Here is a 26,388-nt window from a genome sequence, read left to right on the forward strand (position 1 = left end):
GGTATATAGATAGATAGATAGATAGATAGATAGATAGATATACAGTACATTATTGTGTGTGTGTGTGTGTGTGTGTGTGTGTCTCCCACTCTGCCGTGTCTGTATAAGCCCCCCCCCCCCTCTCTCTCTCTCTCTCTCTCTTTCTCTCTCTCAGTGTAAGTACATCACTACCCGTCGTCGCGCGCGCGTGTGGTTTCTTTTTCCTCCGTAACGTGAACTCAGGCTCAGTGAGATCTCGCGAGACCTCGGCGCTCCTCCTCTGCGCTTCACGGACGCGGACGAGAGAACCCGAGGCGCTCTGCTCGCGCTCCAGCCGGCTCGCGCTCCTGCTCGCGCTCTGCCGCAACGCGCCGCACCGGGGAGACACCGGACCAGTGCACGGGATTTAAAATACAATACAATACTAAACGTAAATAAATAATATTAGTAGTAATAATCATTCCTAGTCATAAATAAGGGGGATAAATCTCCGGCACCATGATGTCACTGGACCTGAACCTGCACGTGCTGACGCAGGAGCTGTCGGTGTATCTGGAGACGCAGGTGCGGGTCGGCGGGCTCCTCGGCTCCGGGGTCGGGCTCGCGCTCGCGCTCGGGTTCGGCGCCGCCTACGCCTGCTACTACTGGACCTCCGTCGCCAAGGTAACACCCAGACACCCGGGTGATGTGTGCGCGCGGGCGCACGTGTCTGTGTGTGTGTGTGTGTGGTGTGGTGTGGTGTGTGTGCATCACATGCAGCAAGGTCAGGACACAGGGACTAACCGGCACCCGGCGTCTGTGATGCGTCCGGGAGATTCTACAGGCCTGCACACAGGATACACCACACACACACACACACACACACACTAAAAAACAAACACAAAAAAAATGAATAAAAAATTATATATATACACTGCATTTTTTTAAATTATTTTTATTGTTGTTGTTGTTGTTGTTATTATTATTATTATAAGAGTTATAAGAGTTATTATAAGAGTATGATTATATATATATATATATATATACACACACACACATTAATCAGTAACTAGTCAATTAAATGTCACTTAATACTTTCAGTCCTCTTCATTTTCTAATACAATAAATATGATGATAAAAAAAAAAATCTTGTTGCTTAGTAACACACAGCTGATTGGCTGTCTGCCTCATGTGTGTTTTACACATTTGTTGCATATTAATATACATATGTGTATTAAGATACAACAACAACAACAACAATAATAATAATAATAATATGTTGTTGTTGTTGTTGTTGTAAATGTCAGTTTCTATTATTTTATTGATTAGTAATTGATCTTTGTGGCCAATTGTTACATTTCCAACTGTCACAACTATTTTAAAAATTATTATATTTACCACTCATATAGTGGCACGGTAGCGCAGTGGTCAGCATTGTGGCCTTGCACCTCCAGGGTCCCGGTTCGATTCTCCCCCTGTGTCTGTGTGCATGTCCATTGAACATTCGATTTCCTCTCTAATCCAAAGACCTGCAGATTGAGCTGGATGGATATAATAATAATAATTTATTTTACATTATTTTGTTGCTTAGTTGATCATAATGTAAGACTTTATATAATATTTATATCATATTTAACACTCATGCAGAGTATTTAATTATCGAGCAAATTAACGTTCGTGACTTCTATGATGCTGAATTACCATCCGCAGTGTTTAGTTAACTGCTACGACATTTAAAATATCCCCATCATCACTGCATTAACTCTTCCACCTTGTGTTAATCCAACTGAATAAGATTAACCCTAGGCAATAATATTTCCATATATTAATAACAATGTTTAAGAAATATAAAAACACGCTTCAGTTTTGTATTGTTAAAGGGAACCACTATAATCCCGGTTTAAGTAAACTTGTTAAAAGGATTCACTCCGAGCTATCAGTAGTTTATCGCTCCAATAAAGACAATCGTCTCAAATGGCTTTTAAACGAGCTGAGCTTAGCCTGGCTATGTAAAAACTTCTTTAATGCATGTTTAATGAGCGCAGGACGCACGTGTATAAACTCAGCATGAGTTACTGCAAAGACAAGTCTTGGAGTGAGAACAAGCAACAGCAGGATAAGACTTCATACAAAACGTCAAGCACACAGACCAGGTAAACATCAAGGATCATCGAGCCAGGACAGACTCGAACAGAAACAAAAGCACACAAATGATGTTGTTGAATTTAGGGTTATTTTAGTGGCACTTTTAATAATAGCCTCTGCCACTAAGCAGCTTTACAGAAATATATAGACTCCAGGGAGTTCCCAGGGACCAAACAGGTGAAAGTCTGAGAGCAAGATCAGGACTATAGGAATGATGCTTTAACACCTCCAAACTAAGTTTTTTTTTAAACAGGGTGTTGACAGCGTGGGCAGAAGTGTGTAAACGTACATCGTCATGTGAGATCACGATGCCTTCGGATATCAGTCCTCTGTGTTTAATATGAAGTTTAGGCCTCAGCTCTTCAATGAGCCTCTCACTGTAACAAGCGCTGTTGATTGTTAAACCTTTTTCCTGATAGTGTTCCAATACTTTTGCCCCCCCCCAAGAGTCCCAGAAAACTGTATTTTTTTCAGCTGATGGTTGAAGTTAAAAATGTTCCTTGGATTGGCGATTGAGGATGATTTCGTTCCATACTGTGCCGTTTACTCTGAGGCTCGTAGTGATGAATCCGTGTCTCGTCACCGGTAATGATTTTCTTCAAGAAATTTCCACCTTCCTTAGAGTATCGCTCTATACTTTGTTTGCAGAAATCAAACAAAACAAAATGCGTCTGTTTTTGCTCTACCGTGAGGTTTTTCAGTACCAGGTACACCCTCAGACCACAAAAAAAGAATGAATTAGTGCATGCTGCTCTTCTTTGGTGCAAATCACAAGTGGGGTGTCCATTTTTGCTCAAACCGCAGTTACAAATGAACTGCGGTAACACGTTCATGCATGCACAACCTTGCCTGGAAACCACTGAAAAAGTGTGTCCAACAGAAATTTTAATATAACCAGAGTGTGGTTATCAATATCATTTTTGACTCACATAGATATTCAATGTACGATTTATTATAGAAACATATTTTTAAAATTGCTAAAACCAAATAAGGGGGCCAAATGATCTAATTAATGGAATGCTTGCCAATATTTATTATCCACCTCAAATATAATATTAATAAAAAAAGATGGATGCCAAACTGTTAGCAGAAGCTGCGGTCTTAAATACATCATGGCAACCACAGTGGTAAAGTAGCTCTTGTAAAAACACTGTTCATACAGACCAAAGCCATCGTCGTGTATCCATAATGGGTCTTATCTTCTTCAGCGGTGAGTGATTTTTAGAGCAGAAGGGATGAGGATCACTGGTATCTCAAGAGTAAGATGAATAGCTAGAGGGAAAGAGAGATAAAGAGAGAGAGAGAGAGAGAGAGAGAGAGAGAGAGAGATTAGGTACGCCATATAATGTTTAAGCCCAATGTCCATTTTTTGCCAAGTGCAAGCAGGGACTACCGCATTAGCTACTGTTTGAGAGCCAAACATCACATTTCACCAAAAGTTCATTACAAATTTTATCTGTCCCATATACCACCATATGATATGCAGTGAAATGCTTATACGACTGTCTGTGAGTTAAAATAGAAAGATTGCACTACAAATGAAAATGTTACAATAGAAAATACAATTACATTAAAGTAAATTCTTGCAATAAAATAAACATTTAAGCAGAAATTAAGTTATGAACTAAAATAGAATTACATCATATATTTAGAATTTAAAGAAACTGAATTTAGCAAATGAAAGTGTAAACTATGAAGTATAAAAAAGATAAAAGTATAGAAATGTAAAAATGTCGCAGTATGATTTGATACAGGGAGTGTGAAATGTGTGTGTCTGCTGTAGTGTGCCTGTCAGTGGCCTTACAGTAAGTGCAAGATAGTCTTCATCTTACAACGTGCAGGAAGTGTGTTACATCGTGCTTCTGATGCTAGCAGGAATGTATGGTGTGTGTAGTGTGTTTTGTGTGGATCGTATCCTTCCTTGTGTGAAAACACTATCCCCATGAACGCTCCAGATCTGCACCTTTACCCTAAACCACTTGCTGAGAATGGGAATTCAAGCTGTATCCACAAAGCACAGTCGGTTTCATCACTAAATCTGGCCACAAACACTGTCTAGAGTTTTAATTCTTTCCATTAATTTTTTAACTGATTAAATCTGATTATCAGTTATATACCAGTAAACTGGTGACAAGACCATGGGCACCCAAGGCTGATGGATATGTGCGGGCAACAAAGTCTAGCCCGGCTGGTCGTATCCAAAAAAAAGGCCAGTGCAGCACAAATCAGCGAAATAAGTAATTTCTAGGCACTAGGCCTTCCAGTGCACCACAACCCACCATGCACTGGGTCCAAGACTGCAAACCAAGCCTCCAAACTCCTAAGATCTAAAGCACCAATGTGATGTGCTAAAGAAATAAGTCTGATCCATGGAAGCCGCACTCCGTAACCCACAGCACCCAAAGGATCCATTGCTAACATCTTGATGCCAGAAACCACAGCAAACCACCAGAGTCATGCTCAGGTGGCTTAAGATCAACCCACACAATACTGGGTGCATTCAATCTTTGGCATCATAAGGTTATGCCTGATCACTTACTTATGTGTAAGTTCAGTCTGGTGGCATCCATGAGTTACCTGCAACAATCATCAAGCACAATGATGCAATTTAGAGGACATTATTAAGAGATTTGTTGTTTAAACCAGTGGTGAGCCACAGAGAGCCACAGGGTGGCATCAACGAGGCCGCATTAAACTCTATGTAGATGTATCGATTATTATTTTAAATTTTGAATTATTTACAAAAGGGCACAATTTTTTATTATATTAAATGCTTTTATTATTCGACATATGCCAATCCAATTATGCAATTCACAGTGGTTATATTGAGTTATCTGTAATGACATCATAACTGCATGACTTATGTTGGCCAGTGATGGGGTGGGTATGTGGGGTCACGGCAACACTTAAAGCCCTTATACTGGCCGTTTTCAACTCCTCGGTTATTTAATGGGTTGTAACTATAAACTAAATAAGTGTTTGTTTGTTTTTCTCTTTATCATGGGCGATTATTTAGTTCATATACCTGTACAGTACTTCTTTGTAGTGTAACATTGGCCCTTTGTAGTGAGCAATTTGTACCCATGAAAATGGTCGCAAAGTTTGCAAACAGTGACACCTGCAGTACTGGAACACTCATACAGTACATGAAGCGTATCCAAAATCACACTTAAGCTTATGAAATTACGAAGTTTCTTTTATCTTGACACAGCCCTTACAGACATTGCCAGCACAAACTATTGAATTAATGTGCCTTAGTTTTGTAATTGGAAGTACTTTTGTTGAATAAAAGAATAATTCATCATGTGAAAATAAATTCTTTTCTTGATAACATTTACGTATGTCGGAGTTGTACTCATAAGAGTTTAGGACATGTTTATTGTTTTGTTCTTTGCGTGATCTCTCTCTCTTTCTCTCTTTCTTTCTTTCTCTCTCTCTCCCTTTGCAGAAACCGAAGCTTGTATCTGGAGGGAAGAAGTTTTATGAGTTTCTAAAAGACAATTGCCCTGTGGTGACGGAGACGTATTACCCCCCTTTCTGGTGCTGGGAAGGTCGGGTACAAACTCTACTGCGGCCGTTCGTCACTGCCAAGCCTTGGGTCTCCTACAGGAAGTAAGGTTTTATCATTCGTCTATTAACGTAGCAAAACTGCGAATTATTCATGTGCTGTGGGCCATGGTCTTTATGTCAGGAATAAACGCTTATGAAACATCTTGGACGCTCCTGTCTTATGGGCATCTGTGTTAGTTTTCCCAGTGGTGCCCGCAGTGGTAAGTTCTCTGTACCTGAGCAGTTTGACAGGAATGTTTTGTGTTTGTTAAGCCACACAATGTCCTATGAATCGTTCATGTATAAAAAACATCTAACTTAAGAGGATGAAGCAGTAAGAAACAGATGATGACAGATGATCAAGTGATTAGTATACTGCTGATGCTGAATGCTGAGAGGTTGGAACAGACAGGAGTGGAAATGAGGTCGCTGCTGAGGTTTTTTAAATTGCGTCTTCAGGCACTTTGCAGCCTGTCACAGTAAAATATTTGTTCAAAGTTTTTAATATGATGAAATGGGAGGTCAAGACTTCTGCACAGTACGGTACATCCAGAAACGTATCTTCCAACCAGAACACATTTGACCACGTAGTTTGAGGTGATTTAGGATTTGGATGTTTATTTTGCTTACATACTTACTCACTCTCTTACTGTAGAGGGTGTAGAGGGCTTTCCTCTACACCCTCTACCCCTCTCAGATACGAAAACTGGCCAGTACTTTCTAAACATTACTGCAGCTCCCTTGAATGCTGCTGCAGGTCTCTTGGCAGCCTTCCTAATGAAAGGTTTTCCTTTCATCAGATTTGGAGGGACATTCTGTTCTCAGTTATGTCACCGTCGTGGCCTATTCTCGCCAATTGTTAATGACACCTTTTACAACGTTCAGTGGTACGTCTAGTGCATGGGAAATTCTTTTGAACCCCTCTCTTGATTAATTCCTTTCCACAGTACAATCCTGCTTATGCTTTGCCAGCTTTTGAGCACTGTGCTTTAGCAATGAGATAAAGCCAGTGTACTGATGGGGCTTATTTGCAGGCCAATCAGAATTGCATTATTGGTAACGGGTGTGTGATAATCACTGCTGAACAGTGATGTTAAAGGATGTTAAAACATATGTCTAAGAGGAATCCAGTCCAAAATGAGGAGGTGGAAATCAGAGAATCTATAGATTCTTTAAAAATAATAATATGGTGTCCAACAAGGTTCCATATTAGGCCCTCTTTTATTAAGGTTTTCGGTCAAGTTCCTTGGAAATGTACAGAAATAATTCTGATTTGAAATTCCCAATTAAATAACCTGCACCAAACTCTTTTTTCTTTCTCTTGACATTAATAAGACAGAAAAGTCACAGGCTGCTGAAACTGGAGACTCCTTCTAAGAGTTCTAGACTAATGGTACATAAACACTTTTCTTTCAAAAAATAAATATATACTGTATAGCTGTGGAAGTCCCTGAGAATTAGGTGTTACATTAGAAATGCTAATGAATTTGAATGGGTGCATTGATATTGTATAAACTTGTCATTATACTGTAGAAATTTAATAAATGCTTTAAAACCAATCAGATTTAAGACAGCACTGTGGTTTAATGCAGAATTGTTTGAGGAGTTTAGCTGTTGTGAGTCATTTAGCGGTGTGGTAATTACACGGATTTCATTAGTAAATTCCCGAGGCATACCTTTTGTTCCCTGAATATGCTTTATAACCCAGAATTAATCTTCAGAGCTCATACTCAGGACTAAAACAGGCTTTTTGTTCAAGGGATTTATTCACACACAGCTTGCAGAATTCTACCTTCAGATTAAGGGTCAGTCATTAAGAAGCTTCTAGCGCATTCCAGAGTGTAAATTTTCCCTTTCTTTTTTGTGCAGTTTGCAAAAAGCCCATGACATAATGATAGGTTATTATTACATTTACCATTTGCCGGTTGGTCGTCTTGGATCATGGCCATCGGGCTACTCTCAGACCTTTATTGGCTGTTCATTAAGCTAATTCATGGCTAAAAAATGAGCTGACTGAGGAGTTAGACCGTTGCTTAGATTGCATGCGTAGGTATCAGTGATAGATGCAGGGATCTTCTGTAGTCATAGTTCATCTTTACAATGGGGTCAAAGGGAAAATAAAACTTATTCGCCTTGCTTAGATCTGATTAGTAGCCTTGTCCTTGGTCATCCACTGCTGTAACACAAGGTCACCTGGGTTCGAATGACCAGAGATAAAAATGCCTTTGTGCACAGTGATGTCATCCACCATGTGTGTGTGTCTGTAAGTGTGAAGAGTCGAGTGTGAAATGGATGGTAATTCCGTACCATTGAGGCAGTGTTTAACCAGTATCAAGTTGTTTGGAAAAAGCAGTGCTGCTATACCTGATACACTCGGTTGTGTCACAGTTATCTCAGTGTCACTGTGTCATTAGTGTACTTTATTTAAATGCAGTATAAGGATGGGTAAAGATTTAGTCACGATCTGATTGTACCAGCCAGGCCCATGTCTACTTTATAAACCTTACTGCCAAGGCTAAGCATTGGTAGCTACCATGCTATTATCAATTCAATTCAATTCAATTACATTTTATTTGAATAGCGCTTTTAATAAGTGTCATTGTCGCAAAGCAGCTTTACACAATCAAAAGAATTATTTAAGTCAGTATGGAATGTGAGTGTGTATGAATCAAAATGGTCAGTTTGTCCCTGGTGAACAAGCCAAGGGCGACAGTGGCAAGGAAAAACTCCCTGAGATGGCAATAGGAAGAAACCTTGAGAGGAACCAGACTCAACAGGGAACCCATCCTCATCTGGGTGATAACGGAGAGCAGGGATTGATCATCATACTGTGTGAGACTGGAAGTTCAGTATAACAGGAGATGTTAATATGGATTCCAGCTCGTTATTGGAGGTCTAGGTAGACTATAGGACACTCTAGACTAGACTGTATAGATTAGACTATAAAGCTTGTTAGCTAGGTAAGGGTATATTTGTATTTTTTAATCATAGCGTATATGTAAAGGACATCATTTGAGTTTGATTAGTGTCTCCGTATGTCTAACTACTAGCTGTTTGCTGATGGTTTCGCTCAGTTTTATACAGTTCAAGTTGAATTTCATATTAAACTCATTCCATTGGTAAATAAATAATTGAATTTTTGAAAAAGGTTAAATTGTTACAATTTCCTAAAAAGAGTTATCTACCAATAAAAAAAAATACTATTTCAAGTATAACTTGAAGGAAAAAAAAAGTTTTAATAATTGAACTTCTTAATCTTATATTTGTCCATGTGAAATCTCCTTTTTTGAAATGTCAATTCAATTGAACTGTATTTACGAGATTTTCACGTATTTCACAGTACAGCAAACTGAAAATTTTGAGTATTCACTTATTCACTTACAATGCAACAAGTAATAATACAACAGGTGGTTGAGGCAAATTGGTACTTATGATGAAATTTCTGGTGATTTAAGGCAAAAAGCGATTGACATTTACAGAAGACTTCAAGCACAATACATATAGTAATGAGACTATTAGCCACACCAAAACATTTAAATGATGCAAAATTGGTATTAAAAAAAGCAGTAAATCTGTGAATGGTGGGCCCAGCCATGATGGCGCGGAGGCCACTACAGTCATTCCCGTGAACTTTCAGCGAGTAAAACACCTGATCCTTGAAAATCAACAGAGAACTTGTCACCAACTTGCATAAGAGACTCATCCTTCTGGTCTCATCACAGGTTTTATGCTGGATGCCCTTACCAATGCAACCCTCCTGTTTTATCCGGGATTGGGACTGGCACTGCATCCAGTTGGGCAGTGGCTGGGATATACTGTGTATCTTTCCTTGTTCATTTGGAAATAACAACAGCGTTTATAATTACATTTTTTTTACATCTTAATGGTTAGTTTGTTGGAGCTTGGTTTTGAGTGGTACACTGAACTGGAAAGTGGGATTGAAATGTTGATGTATTCATCATCACATCTTGTGTGAGTGTGTATGAGAGAGAGAGAGAGAGAGAGGACTGATCTGTGAGGGAAGAGGAGAACGGAGGCTGATGTCAGACTGCGTATTCAATACCTGCTCTGAAATTACACACTCGTTCTAGACTAATGCAGAGAGCAAACCCAATCTGATGTTCCAGTCATGCTTATATAAAACTCCCAAGTGCATACTGTATGTATTGATTTGAAACTGACTGTCTGAGCCTCCAGAAATGAACAACGAAGGGCATAGAGGCCATTCCGGCTTGAGATGATCTGTGGAATACGTAGAGGCAGACGGTGATGGGAGCATGTACTGTACAGCGCATTGCATTCGCAGACAGTATGATGGGTATTTCTGTTTCGGATCTGGCTGCAGTCCCAGATCAAGATGAAGACGAAGGATGGAGGGAGCCGAGGGAAAGGCTGATGATGTCAGTGTTTAGTGCAGGTCGGGCCAAGACTGTGCCAGATTGCAGTTTCTCTCTCTCTATCTCTCTCTCTCTCTCACTGCTGAGCATCACCATTTACATCATTGCATAACAAGTCATTTGTTCAGTTCACCGAAGAGCTTCATACTGCAATTTCATTTATATCGGTGCACAAGTTCTAATACATTATCATTTCTATAGTATTAGCTCTTCATTTACCAACGATGCTCCAAATGTCTTTAGGTAACATTGAGGGAAGGAGTCTCCAGTGTCAGTGCTTTCTAACATTAGTTGAGTTTCGAGTTTTCTGTAACAGAATTGCTTTGTTTTTGCCTAATTAACTTGGGTGAGATAAAATAGTAAGGTTGATTGTTTATAAAAATAATTGTGTTAGAAATCGTGCTATAATAGGAAAATACCCAGCATCAGGATAGTACCAGTAACTCTGCTTTGTCACACTTGTCAAAGCACAATATTAAAGATTGGAGAATGTGAAGAGATTAATATTCTGGTCAATTCTACAGCTCTAATCTGGACCTAATAAATCCTGGAATGTTCACACCCTTGGCAAAGGCTTTAGCTGTTAGAGGCTATGCTGAACATAGCACACCTTGTACAGTCTCTCCTTCATCTCTTCGCTCATTTTCACTCGGCATGTTGTGGCATGCTGTATTAGTGCTGCAAAATTTTTTGTGCACTTTGAAACTAAAATTGACTTACAGAATATGTCTAATATTTAAAGCTGCTGAGTCAGTATTCACCACCCTGGTTCAGTACTTTGTACAACTCGCCTTTGGCAGCAATTATAGCTATGATTTGTTTCTATTGGCTTTGCATATCTGCATTCTGATATTGTTCCCTGTTTGTATTAGTAAAAATTGGTTGAGCTCTGTCATACTGGATGGAGATCGTAATGCTCAGATGGACACATTGTAGCTTTGGCTGGAACATGAAGCTCCGTCCCAGCTTCAATTCTCTCATTGTGATGTATTTATCTCCATCTAACTCACCCTCAACTACATTGAGTTTCCCAGTACCTGCTAACTGATACTGGTTAAAATCCCTGCAACATTATACTACCCATACCATACTTCTGTAGCTATGGTGATCTTAGGTGCTCCATCAAATGCATCTTAACCCTGTTTGAACCATGTCCTTCCTTGACTTGTCTGTTTTATTATAATGCTCCTTCTCCTCAACTAGATATATGAAACCTCTCCACCCACCCATCCAACCAACCATCCATCCATCCATCCATCCATCCAACCAATCATCTATCCATCCATCCATCCATCCAACCAACCATCCATTCATCCATCCATCCATCCATCCATCCACCCATCCAACCAACCAACCAACCATCCATCCATCCATCCATCCATCCATCCATCCATCCATCCATCCATCCATTTATTCATCCATGTGATTTAATGTTAGAATTATGTAGAGTTGTCACTGTAACCAGAAAATGACCTGATTACATTTTGGAATTACAGTTACCCCAACAGATTGAAGGTCATAACAAGGACAAGGTCAAATGTCTAAAATGCTTTTTATTTAATACCTCCCATCATATTTGAGGGTTTTCAGACACACATATAAATAACATAAATAACCAGACTTCCAGGTGGTGGAGGCGTCCTACTTGTTTCTCTGAGAGGTTGTGGATTTTTCCAGTAACAACGTCTCTCTGCACAATGGCCTTTTTGCGGTGATTGAGAGCAAATTCTCACAATAGACCCTGCTCATATGATGACTCAGGGCAGCTGGATGTGACAGATGTGATGATGTGGGAGATAATACATGAAGATTAGGATCAAGGCCATTGGTTCCATTCAAAAAGCAGGGACACTTTGGCTTTCTTGTGTTGTAGGAGATGGACAACCGACGTCTTGTCAGGAGGTAAAACTCTGATAGAAGTAAATTGGTCACTACCCAGGAATCAGCTGAGATCACAGCTCTTCTGAATGAGTCAGTGGAAAATATGATCACGGTGCCAGCGACAGCAGCGGCAAGCTGTTCATGTTGTCATGACACCGATGATCCATTCATAGATCCTTAGGAAATGGCTAATTACAGAATGCAGGAGAGGGTTCGCTTGGGGCTACAGTTTTTTTTTCTTTATTAAATTTTTTACAGTGTTTTCACATCCAGCGATATTTGTTGAACATTTTTGAATTAAAAACATAATGGTTTTTAAAATAATTCAGAATGCAGAATTAAAACATTAATAAAGTTTGGTTACTGATTTATTTGGGTTAAACTCAGCAGAAATCAAGCTATCTAGTGTATTTTCAAGATTACAGACAGATCAGGTTTAGATGCTCACAGTGAAAAAAAAAAAATTTATGATGAATCTTCTGTGTAGCAGATTTGTTTTCTGTGATATATACCAGTGCGTATGTGTGTGTGGCAGTGAGCTCATCAGAGCACCAGATGGAGGTCAGATATCTCTGGACTGGTTTGATAACGAAGACAGCCTCTCTCACCCCGACCCGTCCACCCGCCCCACCGTCCTGCTCCTGCCAGGTCTGACTGGAACCAGCCGCGAGTCCTACATCCTGCATATGGTGCAACAGAGCCGGGAGCTTGGATACAGGTGGGTTACAACAACCAGGAGCAGGGGCAGAAGAATAAAAACACTGGTATGTTATGAGTTTTTTCCTAGAGGGATCTAGGAGGGCACATGTACTATAGAAGTATGTCCAGGGCACTTTATCTCATTTCTTCACCTGTCAGCGAGTCTACAGTATAAGGAACTGTATCACATATTGCTCAGTGAACGCGTGGACTAGAGACCACGTATTGATGTTTTTCACACATTGGCCACTTTTTCACACTTTCTTTGCATTTAAAGCAAGCCATTAGGACACTTCATGATGTTATCTTCACTTTCAGGTCACTATTGGAACGTGTATTTGAAACTGATTTGTTTCTCTTATCTCCTTTGCAGTATTTACTGCTCTAGACACCATCGGTTTGTTTTTTAAGGTGTTTATATTGACATGCATTTGCAAGTTGTGAACATTTGGTTGCAAAAGTTCTTTAGAGTAAAATGTGTTCTATTCTGGATCATTTTGTTCTACCTCTACTTTAATTATTATGGTAACGTTAAAAAAAAAAAATTAAGACTTTTGGCCAGGTGGCCTGTCTCACACATGTCCCATACATCAAAAGATCAAAAGTCATTAATGTGTCATAGAGTCATAAAGAGACCTGGAGACAGGAACTGACCTGTCTGTTAGGAAACACATTGTCCTTTATACGATTAGATAAAAGGGTTCCAGCGAGCCATTTACTGTACATGACTATCCACCTGAACACAGGCTATTGAAAATATTACCATGTAAGGAAAGAGGAAGGTTGTTTTATGGACAGTGAAGTCTCTTTGGTAAAGACAAGTTCTCAAGGGCAGTGGTGGCTCAGTCTGTAAAGGCTCTGGGTTGATGATTGGAAGGTCGGCGGTTCAATCCCCAGCTTCACCAGGTTGCCACTGTTGGGCCCTTGAGCAAGGCCCCTTAACCGTAACTGCTCCAGGGGCGCTGTATCCTGGCTGACCCTGCGCTCTGACCCCAGTTACGCTGGGATATGCGAAGAAGGAATTTCACTGTGCTGTAATGTACTGTACAAATCAAGCATTCTTTATGTCAGACAAAGGTTCCTGGAGTTCCACTATAAGTATATGTTCTTAAATGCATGTTTTTCTGCATGTGTTATGAACTTGTGACAAACAGCATCTATATTTATGTTCTGCTGTGTTACGGATAAAAAAAAGAGACCTGATGGAGAGAGAGAGAGTCAGCTTTTTTCTTTCTGAGCAATTCTGCTCCTCACACACCATGATTTAGACACAGCCCAGAGGGAATTGTGGGTAATGTGTTGGGGTGGGGGGCTCTTGGGGGGGGGGGACTAGTGTTTAATGCACAGTCAGCATCTTCCTGTTGGTGTCTTCCTGTACCACTTGATGGATTAACATTCATCTTTCCACTCAGCAAAGAAACACCCACACACGCTTAACTACGTTAAAGGTGTTAAACTCGACGCACTTTATGCACTCTGCTCCCGCTTCATTAGAATTAAAGAATAAGTCCATATTCATGAAGGTTTATAAACATTTCATGTTAATAGGATGTGCAGATTTGTCTTTTATGTGTAAAGAAAGGGTGGTAACTTCCCGGAAACCGTGTGTGTGTGTGGTTTGCGGAGAAATCTAAAGGCGACATGTTGTTTTTCAGATGTGTTGTGTTCAACAATCGAGGCGTCTCTGGTGAAAAGCTGCTGGTAAGTATGCAACTTCCTTTGCTTTTGGGGTGACAGCGGTTAGACTTTCTATCTTCCTCTGCAGAACACAGACCAAAACAGATGCATGCAGCCACCAGAATGGGGTGGGGCTTAAGAGACAACTTATATTTTAATGTTAAAAAGAATGATTAGAATAAAATGCAGATTTTTTTTAAATAACTTGGCCAGCTAGTTATCATCATACTGCAAAAACTGTTGGTTATTAAAATGTTGGAGAAATGTTAATTACACAACAGCACAGTTTGGGTTGTTTTTTAAAGTTAGAATTACTTAATTGAAATGACATTGGACAAGCGTTGACCACAGTGCATGGTTAAAACTTTGAACTAACGTCCTCAACATAAGGCCGCAAATACAACTTCCAAAAAACATTTATTTAGATTTCTCGATTAACATACGTCCCTGAATAGCTTTCCGGCTTTGCTACCGTTCGGACGTTCCTGCTTACTGCTCTGCGCTTTGCTTGCTTTGCTCCCTATATCTGTACTTTTCTTTGATTTCTACCTCAGCAGATCAGCACAGTGCTTAAATAAAACATTTTGGGCACAAAAACTAAAATTAAAAACTTTTTGTGATTGGATGAAAAGGGGACTTCTTCCTCCCACTGCCAGCAGCTTACATTCCAGAGACGAGAAAACACAGCTGCCTACTTCAAACAGACGAGAAAGAAAATGCCTTTTGTGGAATCTACCTGCTGCATGACCTGCCAAACACTTTTACAAAGGATTACAGTTCTTGAAACAAAGTTACTTGCTGGACTTCCAAAACAGGCAGAACAATCAGCAGATCGTCATCATGGACCACCTCAGCATACGGCTGGTGAGTCTCGTAAATCTAGCAGGTCTCAACAGTTTATACCAAGTGTAAAGGAACATGTCGAAGCTGACCGACAGATTCATCGGTGGCACAAACAGGGAGCGAGACCCAAAGGCACTCGAGACATCAGATTGTCACGAGTATCTAACATTGCTGCAGTAGCATCCTCTTCCCCAGATATGGCTATAAAAAGAATTGCAAACACTGGTGTTTTGCCACCCCCTATTCATCTTGAAAACAGATTTAAAGTGTTAATGAATGTGGATGAGGAAAATGTGACTGAGTATGAATTGGATCAGCCAGCAACTAATGTCGCTACCAACAGGCGCTCAAAGTCGAGCAGACAGCGGCATTCAGCTCAGAGCAAAACCGAGGTTAAGACTCTGATAATCGGGGACTCAACTATCAGAAACATTAGCAGCAGAACAACAACATCATGCTGCTTTCCTCAAGCAACCGTCTCTGATGTGAACAGGGAACTTCGGAACATTCTGACGGAGCACAAGACTGCAAACAGAATCATTATCCACGTGGGGAAAAATGATATTCGGAAAGAGCAGTCGGAACTCCTAAAGAAGGATTTCAGTGAACTCTTTGAAACACTTCAAAGACTTAAAGTTCAGTCATTCATCAGTGGACCACTCCCAGCAAGGGGAACTAACATGTTCTCACGGTTACTTGGGCTGAACACATGGCTTCAAAAAACCTGCAATTCAAAAGGAGTAAATTTCATCGACAACTTTAATCTTTTCTGGGGCCATAGACAACTGTTTAAACTGGATGGTCTCCACCCAAACAAACTCGGTGCAAGGGTGCTAAAGGAAAATATCTATTTCTCCCTCCATCATCCTTCAGCAGAGAAAGGCACATGTACGCCTGGGCGAAGTATGAGTGACCACAGACAGTTATCGAGTCATCATGGGGTTAAAGAATCCCACAAGGACATTGATAACACCACGCAGCCAAAACAACCACTGCTTATGGACATCCCGGCTCAGTCCTGCCCACAGAGCTCATCACGGACAGACTGTGACATACCACAACAGCTTCAAGATAACCTTCTGGAAAACAGCCAGGAAATTCAAGACAATATTCTACAGCCACGGGAAACACCAGAACCAGAGCCCATCTCACCAGACACAATATCCCTCTCTCCAGCTTCTCCACTTCTAAGCTTCTCACAGAAAATGGAGGAACTGGTGTACACTGGGACCAAACTCTCCCACTCTTTTGCTGCAAGCCCCCAGATGCCAACTAAAAAACAGCGGGCTCCACAACCACCAAGGCCTATGGGCCCAGCTCGTCCTCCTCCTCCTGTGAGAGCTCTTCGACCGCTGCCACAGCGCCAAGGCTCGAACCCCCCTCCTCCATCTGGTCTAGGTGAAATAAAACAAACAGATAGCAACTCTCAGTGATGTGTGTCGGGTCCCCGCTACGATAGCAGAAACATTTACAAATGTTTACAGAACAAGCGGGAACCCAGTGTGCCTGTAGCTTTCCCTATCTCTGTTCTATCACGTGATAGAAAGCCCAAGGCCTTCTTAAGCCGTACAGCTGACCCATCTAATCTCCGACCTGTTATACATCAAACTAAGATTACTGTGAGGACAAAAAGTAATGCCATCAAGTTAGCACTTTTAAATATTCGCTCGCTAAAAAATAAATCATTTCTAATCAATGATTTGATCACCACGAACAAATTGGATTTTATGTTTTTTAATGAAACTTGGTTAGATGATAGCTGTAGTTCAACAGTCCTAAATGAAACAGCGCCTCCTAACTTTACTTTCATGAGTGTCTGCAGAACTGCTAGGAGAGGCGGAGGTGTAGCTGCTCTATTTAAAGATGTTTATCAATGCAAGCAAATGTCATTTGGTCAGTATTTATCTTTTGAATATCTAGGTATATTGCTGAAAGGTGCCCCACGCATTCTGTTTATCATTATTTACAGACCTCCAAAATATTCTCCAGACTTTATTGAAGAGTTTACAGAACTGCTATCAATGATTTCCTCAGAGTTTGACTGTTTTGCCATAGCAGGGGACTTTAATTTTCACATTGATAATGTAGAAATCAATATTACAAAAGAAATGATAAGTGTTTTAAACACTTTTGATCTGATTCAGCATGTGCATGGGCCCACACATAATCGTGGACACACTCTAGACTTACTCATCAGTAAGGGTCTAAACATCTCATCCATTATTATAAAGGACGTAGCACTATCTGATCATTTCTGTATTTTCTTTGATATATTGATCTCTGTTACCACCGAATCTAGATCTGTATCTATCAGAAAAAGATGCATTAATGAGAACACAAGTGCACTATTTATGAAGGCTATATCTTTAACACCAAGCATTACTGCAGACTCTGTTGATCTTCTCCTTGATTCCTTTAACTCAAAAGTTAGGAATGTTATTGACGATATTGCTCCAGAAAAGGTCAGAAAGGCGGGCAGACAGAAATCACCATGGAGAAAATCAACAGCAGTTCAGAATTTGAAAAGACAATGTCGAAAAGCTGAGCGGATGTGGCGGAAGACAAAACTTGAAATCCACTATAGCATCTATAAAGACAGCCTTCGTGTTTTCAGTGTGGAACTAGCCAAAGCTAGACAGACCTATTTTTCAAACATTATAAACAGCAACATAAACAACACACGCATTCTTTTTGCTACTGTTGAGAGACTGACAAACCCACCAAGTCAGATCCCCATTGAAATGCTCTCTGACAGCAAATGCAATGAGTTTGCTTTCTTTTTCTCTGAGAAAATCAGTAATATTAGGAGGGCTATTAACACATCAAGTTGTGCAGAGATCAGAAAAACTCAAACACAACCTCACAAAACAGTTACTATGTCTGTCTTTCAAGCAATTGATAGCAAAATCTTGAAAGAAACAGTGCAGCACCTCAAATCGTCAACCTGCGACCTTGACACACTTCCTACATTTTTTCTCAAAAGTGTGTTAAACTGTTTGGAAACAGATTTATTAGAAGTGGTGAACACTTCACTTCTCTCTGGGACTTTTCCAAACTCTCTGAAAACCGCAGTTGTTAAGCCACTTTTAAAAAAGAAAAATCTTGATAACTCCGTATTAAATAACTACAGACCAATATCAAATCTTCCTTTTACAGGTAAGATTATTGAAAAGGTTGTCTTTCATCAGGTGAACAACCATTTAAACTCAAATGAATACCTAGACAGTTTTCAATCTGGTTTCCGAGCGCATCACAGTACAGAGACAGCGCTCCTAAAGATAATAAATGATATTCGTTTAAATTCTGATTCCGGCAAAATATCAGTGTTGGTACTGCTAGATCTTAGCGCTGCGTTTGACACTGTTGATCATAACATACTAATAGAAAGACTGGAAAACTGGGTCGGGCTTTCTGGCATGGTACTTAAATGGTTCAGGTCATACTTAGAAGGTAGAGGTTATTATGTGAGTATAGGAGAGCACAAGTCCAAGTGGACGTCCATGACATGCGGAGTCCCACAAGGCTCAATTCTTGCACCGCTCCTGTTTAGCCTATATATGCTCCCTCTAAGTCAGATAATGAGAAAGAACCAAATTGCCTATCACAGCTATGCTGATGATACCCAGCTTTACCTAGCCTTATCTCCAAATGATTTTAGCCCCATAGACTCCCTCTGCAAATGCATTGATGAAATTAACAGTTGGATGTGCCAGAATTTCCTTCAATTAAACAAGGAGAAAACTGAAGTCATTGCATTTGGAAACAAAGATGAAGCTCTGAAGGTGAATGCATACCTTCACTCTAGGGGTCAGATAACTAAAAATCAAGTCAAGAATCTTGGGGTGATTCTGGAGACAGACCTTAGTTTCAGTACTCATGTCAAAGCCGTAACTAAATCAGCATACTATCATCTCAAAAACATTGCAAGAATTAGATGTTTTGTCTCAAATCAAGACTTGGAAAAACTAGTCCATGCCTTTATCACCAGCAGGGTGGATTATTGTAATGGTCTCCTCACCGGCCTTCCCAAGAAGACCATTAGACAGCTGCAGCTCATCCAGAATGCTGCTGCCAGGATTCTGACTAGAACCAGAAAAACTGATCACATCACACCAGTCCTCAGGTCCTTACACTGGCTTCCTGTAACATTCAGGATAGATTTTAAAGTACTTTTACTTGTTTATAAATCACTTAATGGCCTAGGACCTAAATACATTACAGATATGCTTACTGAATATAACCCTAACAGACCACTCAGATCGTTAGGTTCGGGTCAGTTAAAAATACCAAGGGTTCACACAAAACAAGGGGAGTCCGCCTTTAGCCATTATGCTGCCCGCAGTTGGAACCAGCTTCCAGAAGAGATCAGATGTGCTAAAACATTAGTCACATTTAAATCTAGACTCAAAACTCATCTGTTCAGCTGTGCATTTATTCAATGAGCACTGTGCTACGTCCGAACTGACTGTACTATCTTATGTTTATCTAATTTCTTAAACTGTTTTATTTTTATTTGAAATTATGTTTTTATTAGTTTTACTTAGTCTTTTATTTTTATTTTAATTAAATTTTAATTAGTTTAAAGTTTTGTTGCAAACTGCATCTATTTTTATTTTAAATGAAATTTAAAAGTTTTTGTTAAAATGTCTTATTGCTATTATCTTTTATTTCATTTCATGTTTTTCTTCTTCTATGTAAAGCACTTTGAATTACCATTGTGTATGAAATGTGCTATACAAATAAACTTGCCTTGCCTTGCCATAGTGCTGATGCTGGTTTTTTTCCGACCCAGACTCGAGCTTAAACCTATAGCATAACCACTGTAAATAACTGTTAATCTTCGGTTGTTTCAAGGTTACATTTGCAACAATGTTTTATATCATTTTATTAAATCTTCTAGAATGAAGACGTTGAAGTGAGTTTTAAACATTTTTAACATTGAAACAGTGCAAACATTTTAATGAAGGCTGTATGTCTGGAAGTGACGATCCCGGCTGAGGTGGCTCAGAGCTCCATGCAGTCGTTCCTGTGAACGTTCATCAAGTGGAACATCTAGATTTCTTGTTATCGTCTTGCGGAAGAGACACTTCTGTCTCTGGCAACTGGACACACAATCATTCAGCAACAACATTATGGGAACTCAGCTGGGTCTTACTGCAACATCCAAATACAGTCCAGACCTCGCTTCAAGCCATTTCCACTAAAGGAGATCTTGGGAGGCTATATATAGATATATATATATATATTCTGCATATATATTCTGTTTTTAGACTCCGCGGACATACTGTGCAGCAAACACGGAGGATCTGGAGATGGTGATTGAACACGTCAATAACGCTTACCCGACCACTCCCATCGTGGCTGCTGGAGTCTCCATGGGAGGGTAAAGATACTTCACACACACACACACACACACACACACACACACACATATACAGTATATATGTGGTTAAATTAAAAACACAACTGAAATAAATACAATGCCATTTCTAATAGTATGGTTTAATACACTTTGTAATGCAACGTAGTGCACTTCTGTAGGGATTAGGGAGCTCGATCCCAATTAAGACAGAAAGTGCACTATGAAGCGCGAAGCGACGCTCTAACCTACGCAGTGATGTAGTGCACCTCTATCGGGAACAGGGCGCTAAATCCCAAATTAGACGTACGTAAGAGCACGTAGCATGTAGAATCCATTATAGTGCCTATTTAGCGCACTTCTGTAGGGAATAACGAGCGGAGATTTTATATCCAGGTTTCTGGAAGCGAAGGACACGTATGTGTTCATCCTCCTGCAGGATACCGACTGGACATTTATGTCGATTCAACAGCTCCATATTTCACATCATTGCTATTCCAGCGCTGATGTATGTGACAGCGCAGCGGAAATGTTTTAGCACCTCTGTACACAATCCACTGCTGTCCTCATTTATTTCCCCTCTCACACTAAATGAAGTACGACGTCCATTTCTAACAACTCAGCAGTTGAACACGCAGGACTGAAGAGCTGGCCCAGCATTCTGCCGCAAACACACCCACACACACATATTAGCTTATAAAGAACATGTAGTACAGTAGATACGGCTCTGTTTAAACGCTACACAAACAATAAAACAGTAAAAATTATATTAATTTAAAAAAAACACACACATATTCACTAGTAGTTTGAGACAGCATCCCAGACTGGCCACATCATATCATTTTTTACCAAAATTATTTAGTTAATTTTACTAAATTGTTTCCACGCTATAGATTTCCACATTTTTGTTAATGCGTGCACATGAGATACAAATTGTTTACATATTCTGGCTTTTTAAAATTTTGTGCACAATATTCAATTTGTTCCTACATTTATTTTGTAAATGGAAAAAGTCCTTCAAACAGTTTTGTGCACAAGATGCAATTTGTTTAAAATCTCTCTTTTTTTTTTTGTAAAAAGGATACACATTTTGGTTCATTTTCCCACAAAAAGTACAGATTGTTTATGATTTGGGTAAGTTTTCTGCACAAAATACCATTTCTACATTTGGTTAAATTTTGTGCACAAAAACAGTATGCGCCAAAATATAGAGTACTGAAATTCCCGCATCTCCAGACACACCCTGTCCTGAGTAGTGAAGAGGAAGTTGTTTTGCTCAGTTGTTATTGGAAACGGGTCTCTCGATGGAGGAAAAAGTGATCGTGAACGGGGACCGTGTTTGTAAAAAAGTGGCAGAACAATTCCTTGCTGTACCCGTCCCATTCCCCCGATCTCGCGCCACCTGTTGCCTACTTGTGGGGAACGTTAAAGGACAGTGTGTTCAACTGTGAAGATCCGCCAAGAACTGTTCCTGCATTTCGCCAGCAAATCGTCTCCTTTTGCACGAGCCTGTAGCGGCCTTTATTTCGGAACATGTTTGCGAATCTGCGTAAACGATATGAACACTGTCTTCAGCAAACACCTACATTATGCTTACTGTGGTAAATCAAAACACTAATAGTGTGTATGTTAGTTTCTTTCAGGAGAAATAAACTCACAGATGACATCAAGGTAATATTGTTAATATTGATCTTTTCATTTCGGTACTATACAGTACGTTTTGGCGCATACTGTACCATTAATGTTTATGTTTTGGTTAAATTTACAAAATAAAAATTCAATTTGTTTCTACATTTTGGGTAAATTTTATGCACAAAATATGTTCTTAAATATGGTTCTTACTGATTCATGCACGCGCGAAGCAGTAATTCCAACATATTGTATTTTGGTTAATTCATCTAAATGAGATACAATTTGTTTTTTGGTTGATTTGTGTGCAGAAAATATTGTTTTTTACTCAAAATTTGTACACACAAAATTCTATTCATTTCCATGTTTTAAACTCCGGTTAATTCGTCCACACAACATTTACATAGACGTTTTGTTTCATTCATGTGCACAAAATACAGATCATGTTTATGTGCATGAATACAATTAGTTTTTGTAGATACTCGGTAAAGATACTCCTAAGCAGACACCAGGTAAAGGTTAATTAAATGTTCAGGCCAGGTAGCACTACGTGACTGAAAATTGCAAATGTTAAATATAAATGGCAACTCAAGCTAGCTTCATTGTACTGGCTAACTTGAGTCTTAAACTCCGTGTGGTTACAGAATGCTAACGCTGTTGTTGTCGTTACAAATTGTAGGATGATGTTGGCAAACTATCTAGGTCGTAAAGGTGACGCTACATGCCTGAAAGGTGTGGTGGTGTTCTCAGCCGGCTGGGATGTATTCGAGTGCACCAATTCTCTGGAGAAACCTCTTGACCGCTTGCTTTTCAACTCCTACCTCACCAGCTGCCTCCAGGCCTCCGTACACCGGTACCAACCTAATGTCCAGAATTAACTGATCGTATGAATTCCTGCTTAAAAAATGAAGTTCTGGACAAATAAACTTTCTTATAAGCTAAATTTTATTGAAACTAATTCATCGTTGTAGAGATCACAGATCCTAATTTGCTTGCTAGCTTAAAGAGATATTTTTAGACCAAAAGTCAGAAACTTCTGTAAGTGAGTTTATCACCAGCATATCGCTAAATGTACTAATTAAGTCATGATTTTTTTTTACAGACATAGACCTGTTCTGGAAAGCAATTATGACATAGATCATGTGATGAAGGTGAAAACTTGCTCATCTTTCCAATCCGACTGTAAAATCAGCAAGCTTTCATTAGCTTATTAGGAAATAAATTCCTGTCTATCTTTCAGGCTAAAACCATCCGAGAGTTTGATGAACGTTTCACGTCAAAAATGTTCGGCTACCCGACTAACGACGATTACTACCGGGACGCCAGCCCCATCCACAAGCTGAAATCCATCCAGGTGCCCATGTTGTGTCTCAACGCAGCAGATGACGTTTTCTCGCCCAATCACGGTAAGCAAATCTTCTGTTCGAGTATGAAACGCAAACGTTTGGAATTCTTATTCAGTATGTCTCTGTGCTTTGTGTAGCCATCCCTGTCGAAGTAGTGAAACAGAACCCACATCTGGCCCTCCTCATCACCTACCACGGCGGCCATATTGGATTTTTAGAGGGCTTCTGGCCACGAAACAGCACCTACATGGACAGAGTTTTCCGGCAGTTCGTCAAGGCGATCGTTGAAAACGGCAGCGCGATAACTGACCTAGCAAGCTAACACAGCGAGAACCAATCAGCTACAGCGCCCCCTACACCCAGAAGCAAAAAAAAACAACAACAACGATAACACAACAGCTACATTTTGTTGTGATCACAACATCGCTTGTGGATATTGTTTATGTGTTTCTTTCATTCTGTAATAATTTCTTCGAGTTTCGATATGTAGACATATAGATATGTGCCTGTGTGTGTGTGGCTCTTAATTCAGGTTGAGAGAACATTACTTTTTCATTATACTGTGTATATTTTTAAGTACGCGGTTTTGACCAATGGATCAAGTGGAAGAAAAACAAATTGTGATTTTCCAAATCATCTAATCAGAATTTGTTTATTTATTAATTTATTCCTGCTCTGCTATAAACCAGCGCCTAAATATTTGTCGCGTTCTGCTCCCGATTAATGCTGAGATCTGCATGCAGGCTTTTCTACAACCAGGCAACCCGTTGAGGGTGAGACACTACAGGTGGAAAGGGTCAATTAAAATAAAGATTAAGCAGGAAATTAATAAACAAAGAATAATTCATAATTGACTTCAAAAGCAAATGTTGTACCCTTTGATATGTTTCCGTCACAAATATAGTTTTGACATGTTTTACGTAAATGAGGTAACTAAAACACTATGTCTCATTTATTCATCTTTGAAAATCGTGTTTTTAAATAATATTACATTTTAAAAACACACAAGCCCTATAATAATTCCAATTTATAAGCTTTTTTCAAAGAAAACGAATTGTTTAGCATAATGACACACATTGACATGTCAAGTACTTATCGGCAGCACCATATTATATTTAGCACAAATGTTGTTATATATGATCAACATGTCTGTATTATTATGTACAAAACCATAAACTATTTCCGAATATACTCTTAAAAATAATAAACAAACAAACAAACAAATAAATAAATAATATTACACAAGTAAATTTGCAAAACTTTAAAGGAAGCAAAATATTATACAGACCAGTTTTCAGAAGGAATTAAACAAAACAAAAACAAAAAAACATCAACAACAAAAAACGTATGTACGTGTAACGTAATGGCTTCTGGAGCGTGAAAACCTTTTGCTTCCAAATAATCAGTAGTTTTTGCGATTTCTGCAGTTTTAGTGAATGGTGAAATGTAAATGGTTTTGTATATAATAATGCAGACATGATGAACATATAACAGCATTTCGGTGCCTAAGATTTTTGCACCAGTGCTGTTTATCAGAAAACACTAGGGTGATTTTCTTGTGATGTGGGCTGAGCTAATGATTCACGTAATTGCAAGCTGACAAAACATACATGAAGTAAAAGGTTTTTTTTTTTTTTTTAAATAGGTATTGTCTGACATTTTCAGTGTTACAGTTTGAGTGAATGAGAATGGAATGGATATGTTTTTTATTTTCCAAAAAAATCAAAAGAAAGAAATGTTTGACTGAAATAATTTCCAGCTGTAGTGTCTCGCTCGTTATAAACATCTTTGTGCTCGCTACGTCGTAATTTTTTGAGAAAACCAGACGGGCCAAGATATGTATGTACATATCTTGTTTTGTAATAATGCTTGACTATGTACTTGTTTAGATATTTGGTGCAGAATTAAGAGGAACCTTTTTCGAATACATTCCCCTTACAGGTGCATATGACAATAGTAAGAATGCTACTCTAAATTTACCCCGCATGCATATGATTAAACAACGTGCACTATTCACACACACACACACACACATATGCATAATGAACAACCGAAATGCAGTTTTTCAGGCAAATTCTCTCAATAGTAGAGATAATGCGAATACACTAGCAGCATGAGTGCTCGTATTAGACGGCTGTTTCAATAGTAACGTTTTTAGAATTTTAGACTTAGAAATTTGCTGTTTGTCTGCCAAACAACAAATAGCTAGAAGTTAAAAGCTTTCTATTCTATTCGGATTGCGTTACTTATTGTTAAGTGTGTTAGCTTAACATAAGTATCTACTGTATCACACAGCGGGTATTATTCTTATACACAATAATAATTAGGTATGAAATATAGCTAGCTGGCTAGCATTACACCAAATGTTTATCCTGGATATGAATTAGCTGCTTTGCTAGTTATAGCTAGCTAGTTCGACATTAACTTAAACAGTTTCCTCGGGGAGAGGGGGGGGGACCACGATCGTATGTGCAGTAAAAAAAAAATTATAACGTGAAAGCAGTGTTTTTAAAATATGACGTTTTAAACAGGATTATTATAGACGAAAAAAAAATCTGATTTATTTTATGTAATGTGAACGTACATAGAGTGTGCTTTCATTACATGTTACACTTTGACGTATATAATTAATTTATTAATTGCGTTTTAACGTACAGTATGTGATAGTAGTGTGTTTGGAGTTTTTATTCCATAAAATTAGGACAGGGGTCTCTGTTCACAATTAGTTTTAAAAAAATAATCAATTTGGGTCACTGTACTGTAATGGATGCATAATTTCTGTAATTATTTTGTGTGTTTTAAAGTCAATTATTAATTTCTTAAGCACTTCTCTTCAGCATAACTAACCACACAGCATTTAAATTCTGGACCCCTTAACATTCAGACATCAGCACAAACCTTCAGT

General features: G+C 39.2%; 1 protein-coding gene across 1 annotated transcript; it reads left to right on the top strand.

Annotated features, from left to right (window-relative positions):
• Positions 1–269: 269 nt before the first annotated feature.
• abhd3 (abhydrolase domain containing 3, phospholipase) lies at positions 270–25,112 on the top strand. Its single transcript, XM_053491312.1, has 9 exons — positions 270–642; positions 5,552–5,715; positions 12,466–12,648; positions 14,285–14,330; positions 20,420–20,532; positions 22,817–22,990; positions 23,240–23,288; positions 23,378–23,543; positions 23,621–25,112. The coding sequence occupies exons 1-9, from the start codon at positions 478–480 to the stop codon at positions 23,803–23,805; spliced, it is 1,245 nt and encodes a 414-aa protein (XP_053347287.1). The 5' UTR covers positions 270–477; the 3' UTR covers positions 23,806–25,112.
• Positions 25,113–26,388: the final 1,276 nt, after the last annotated feature.

Source organism: Clarias gariepinus, chromosome 1 (genome assembly GCF_024256425.1).
Source record: "Clarias gariepinus isolate MV-2021 ecotype Netherlands chromosome 1, CGAR_prim_01v2, whole genome shotgun sequence".
NCBI lineage: Eukaryota > Metazoa > Chordata > Actinopteri > Siluriformes > Clariidae > Clarias > Clarias gariepinus.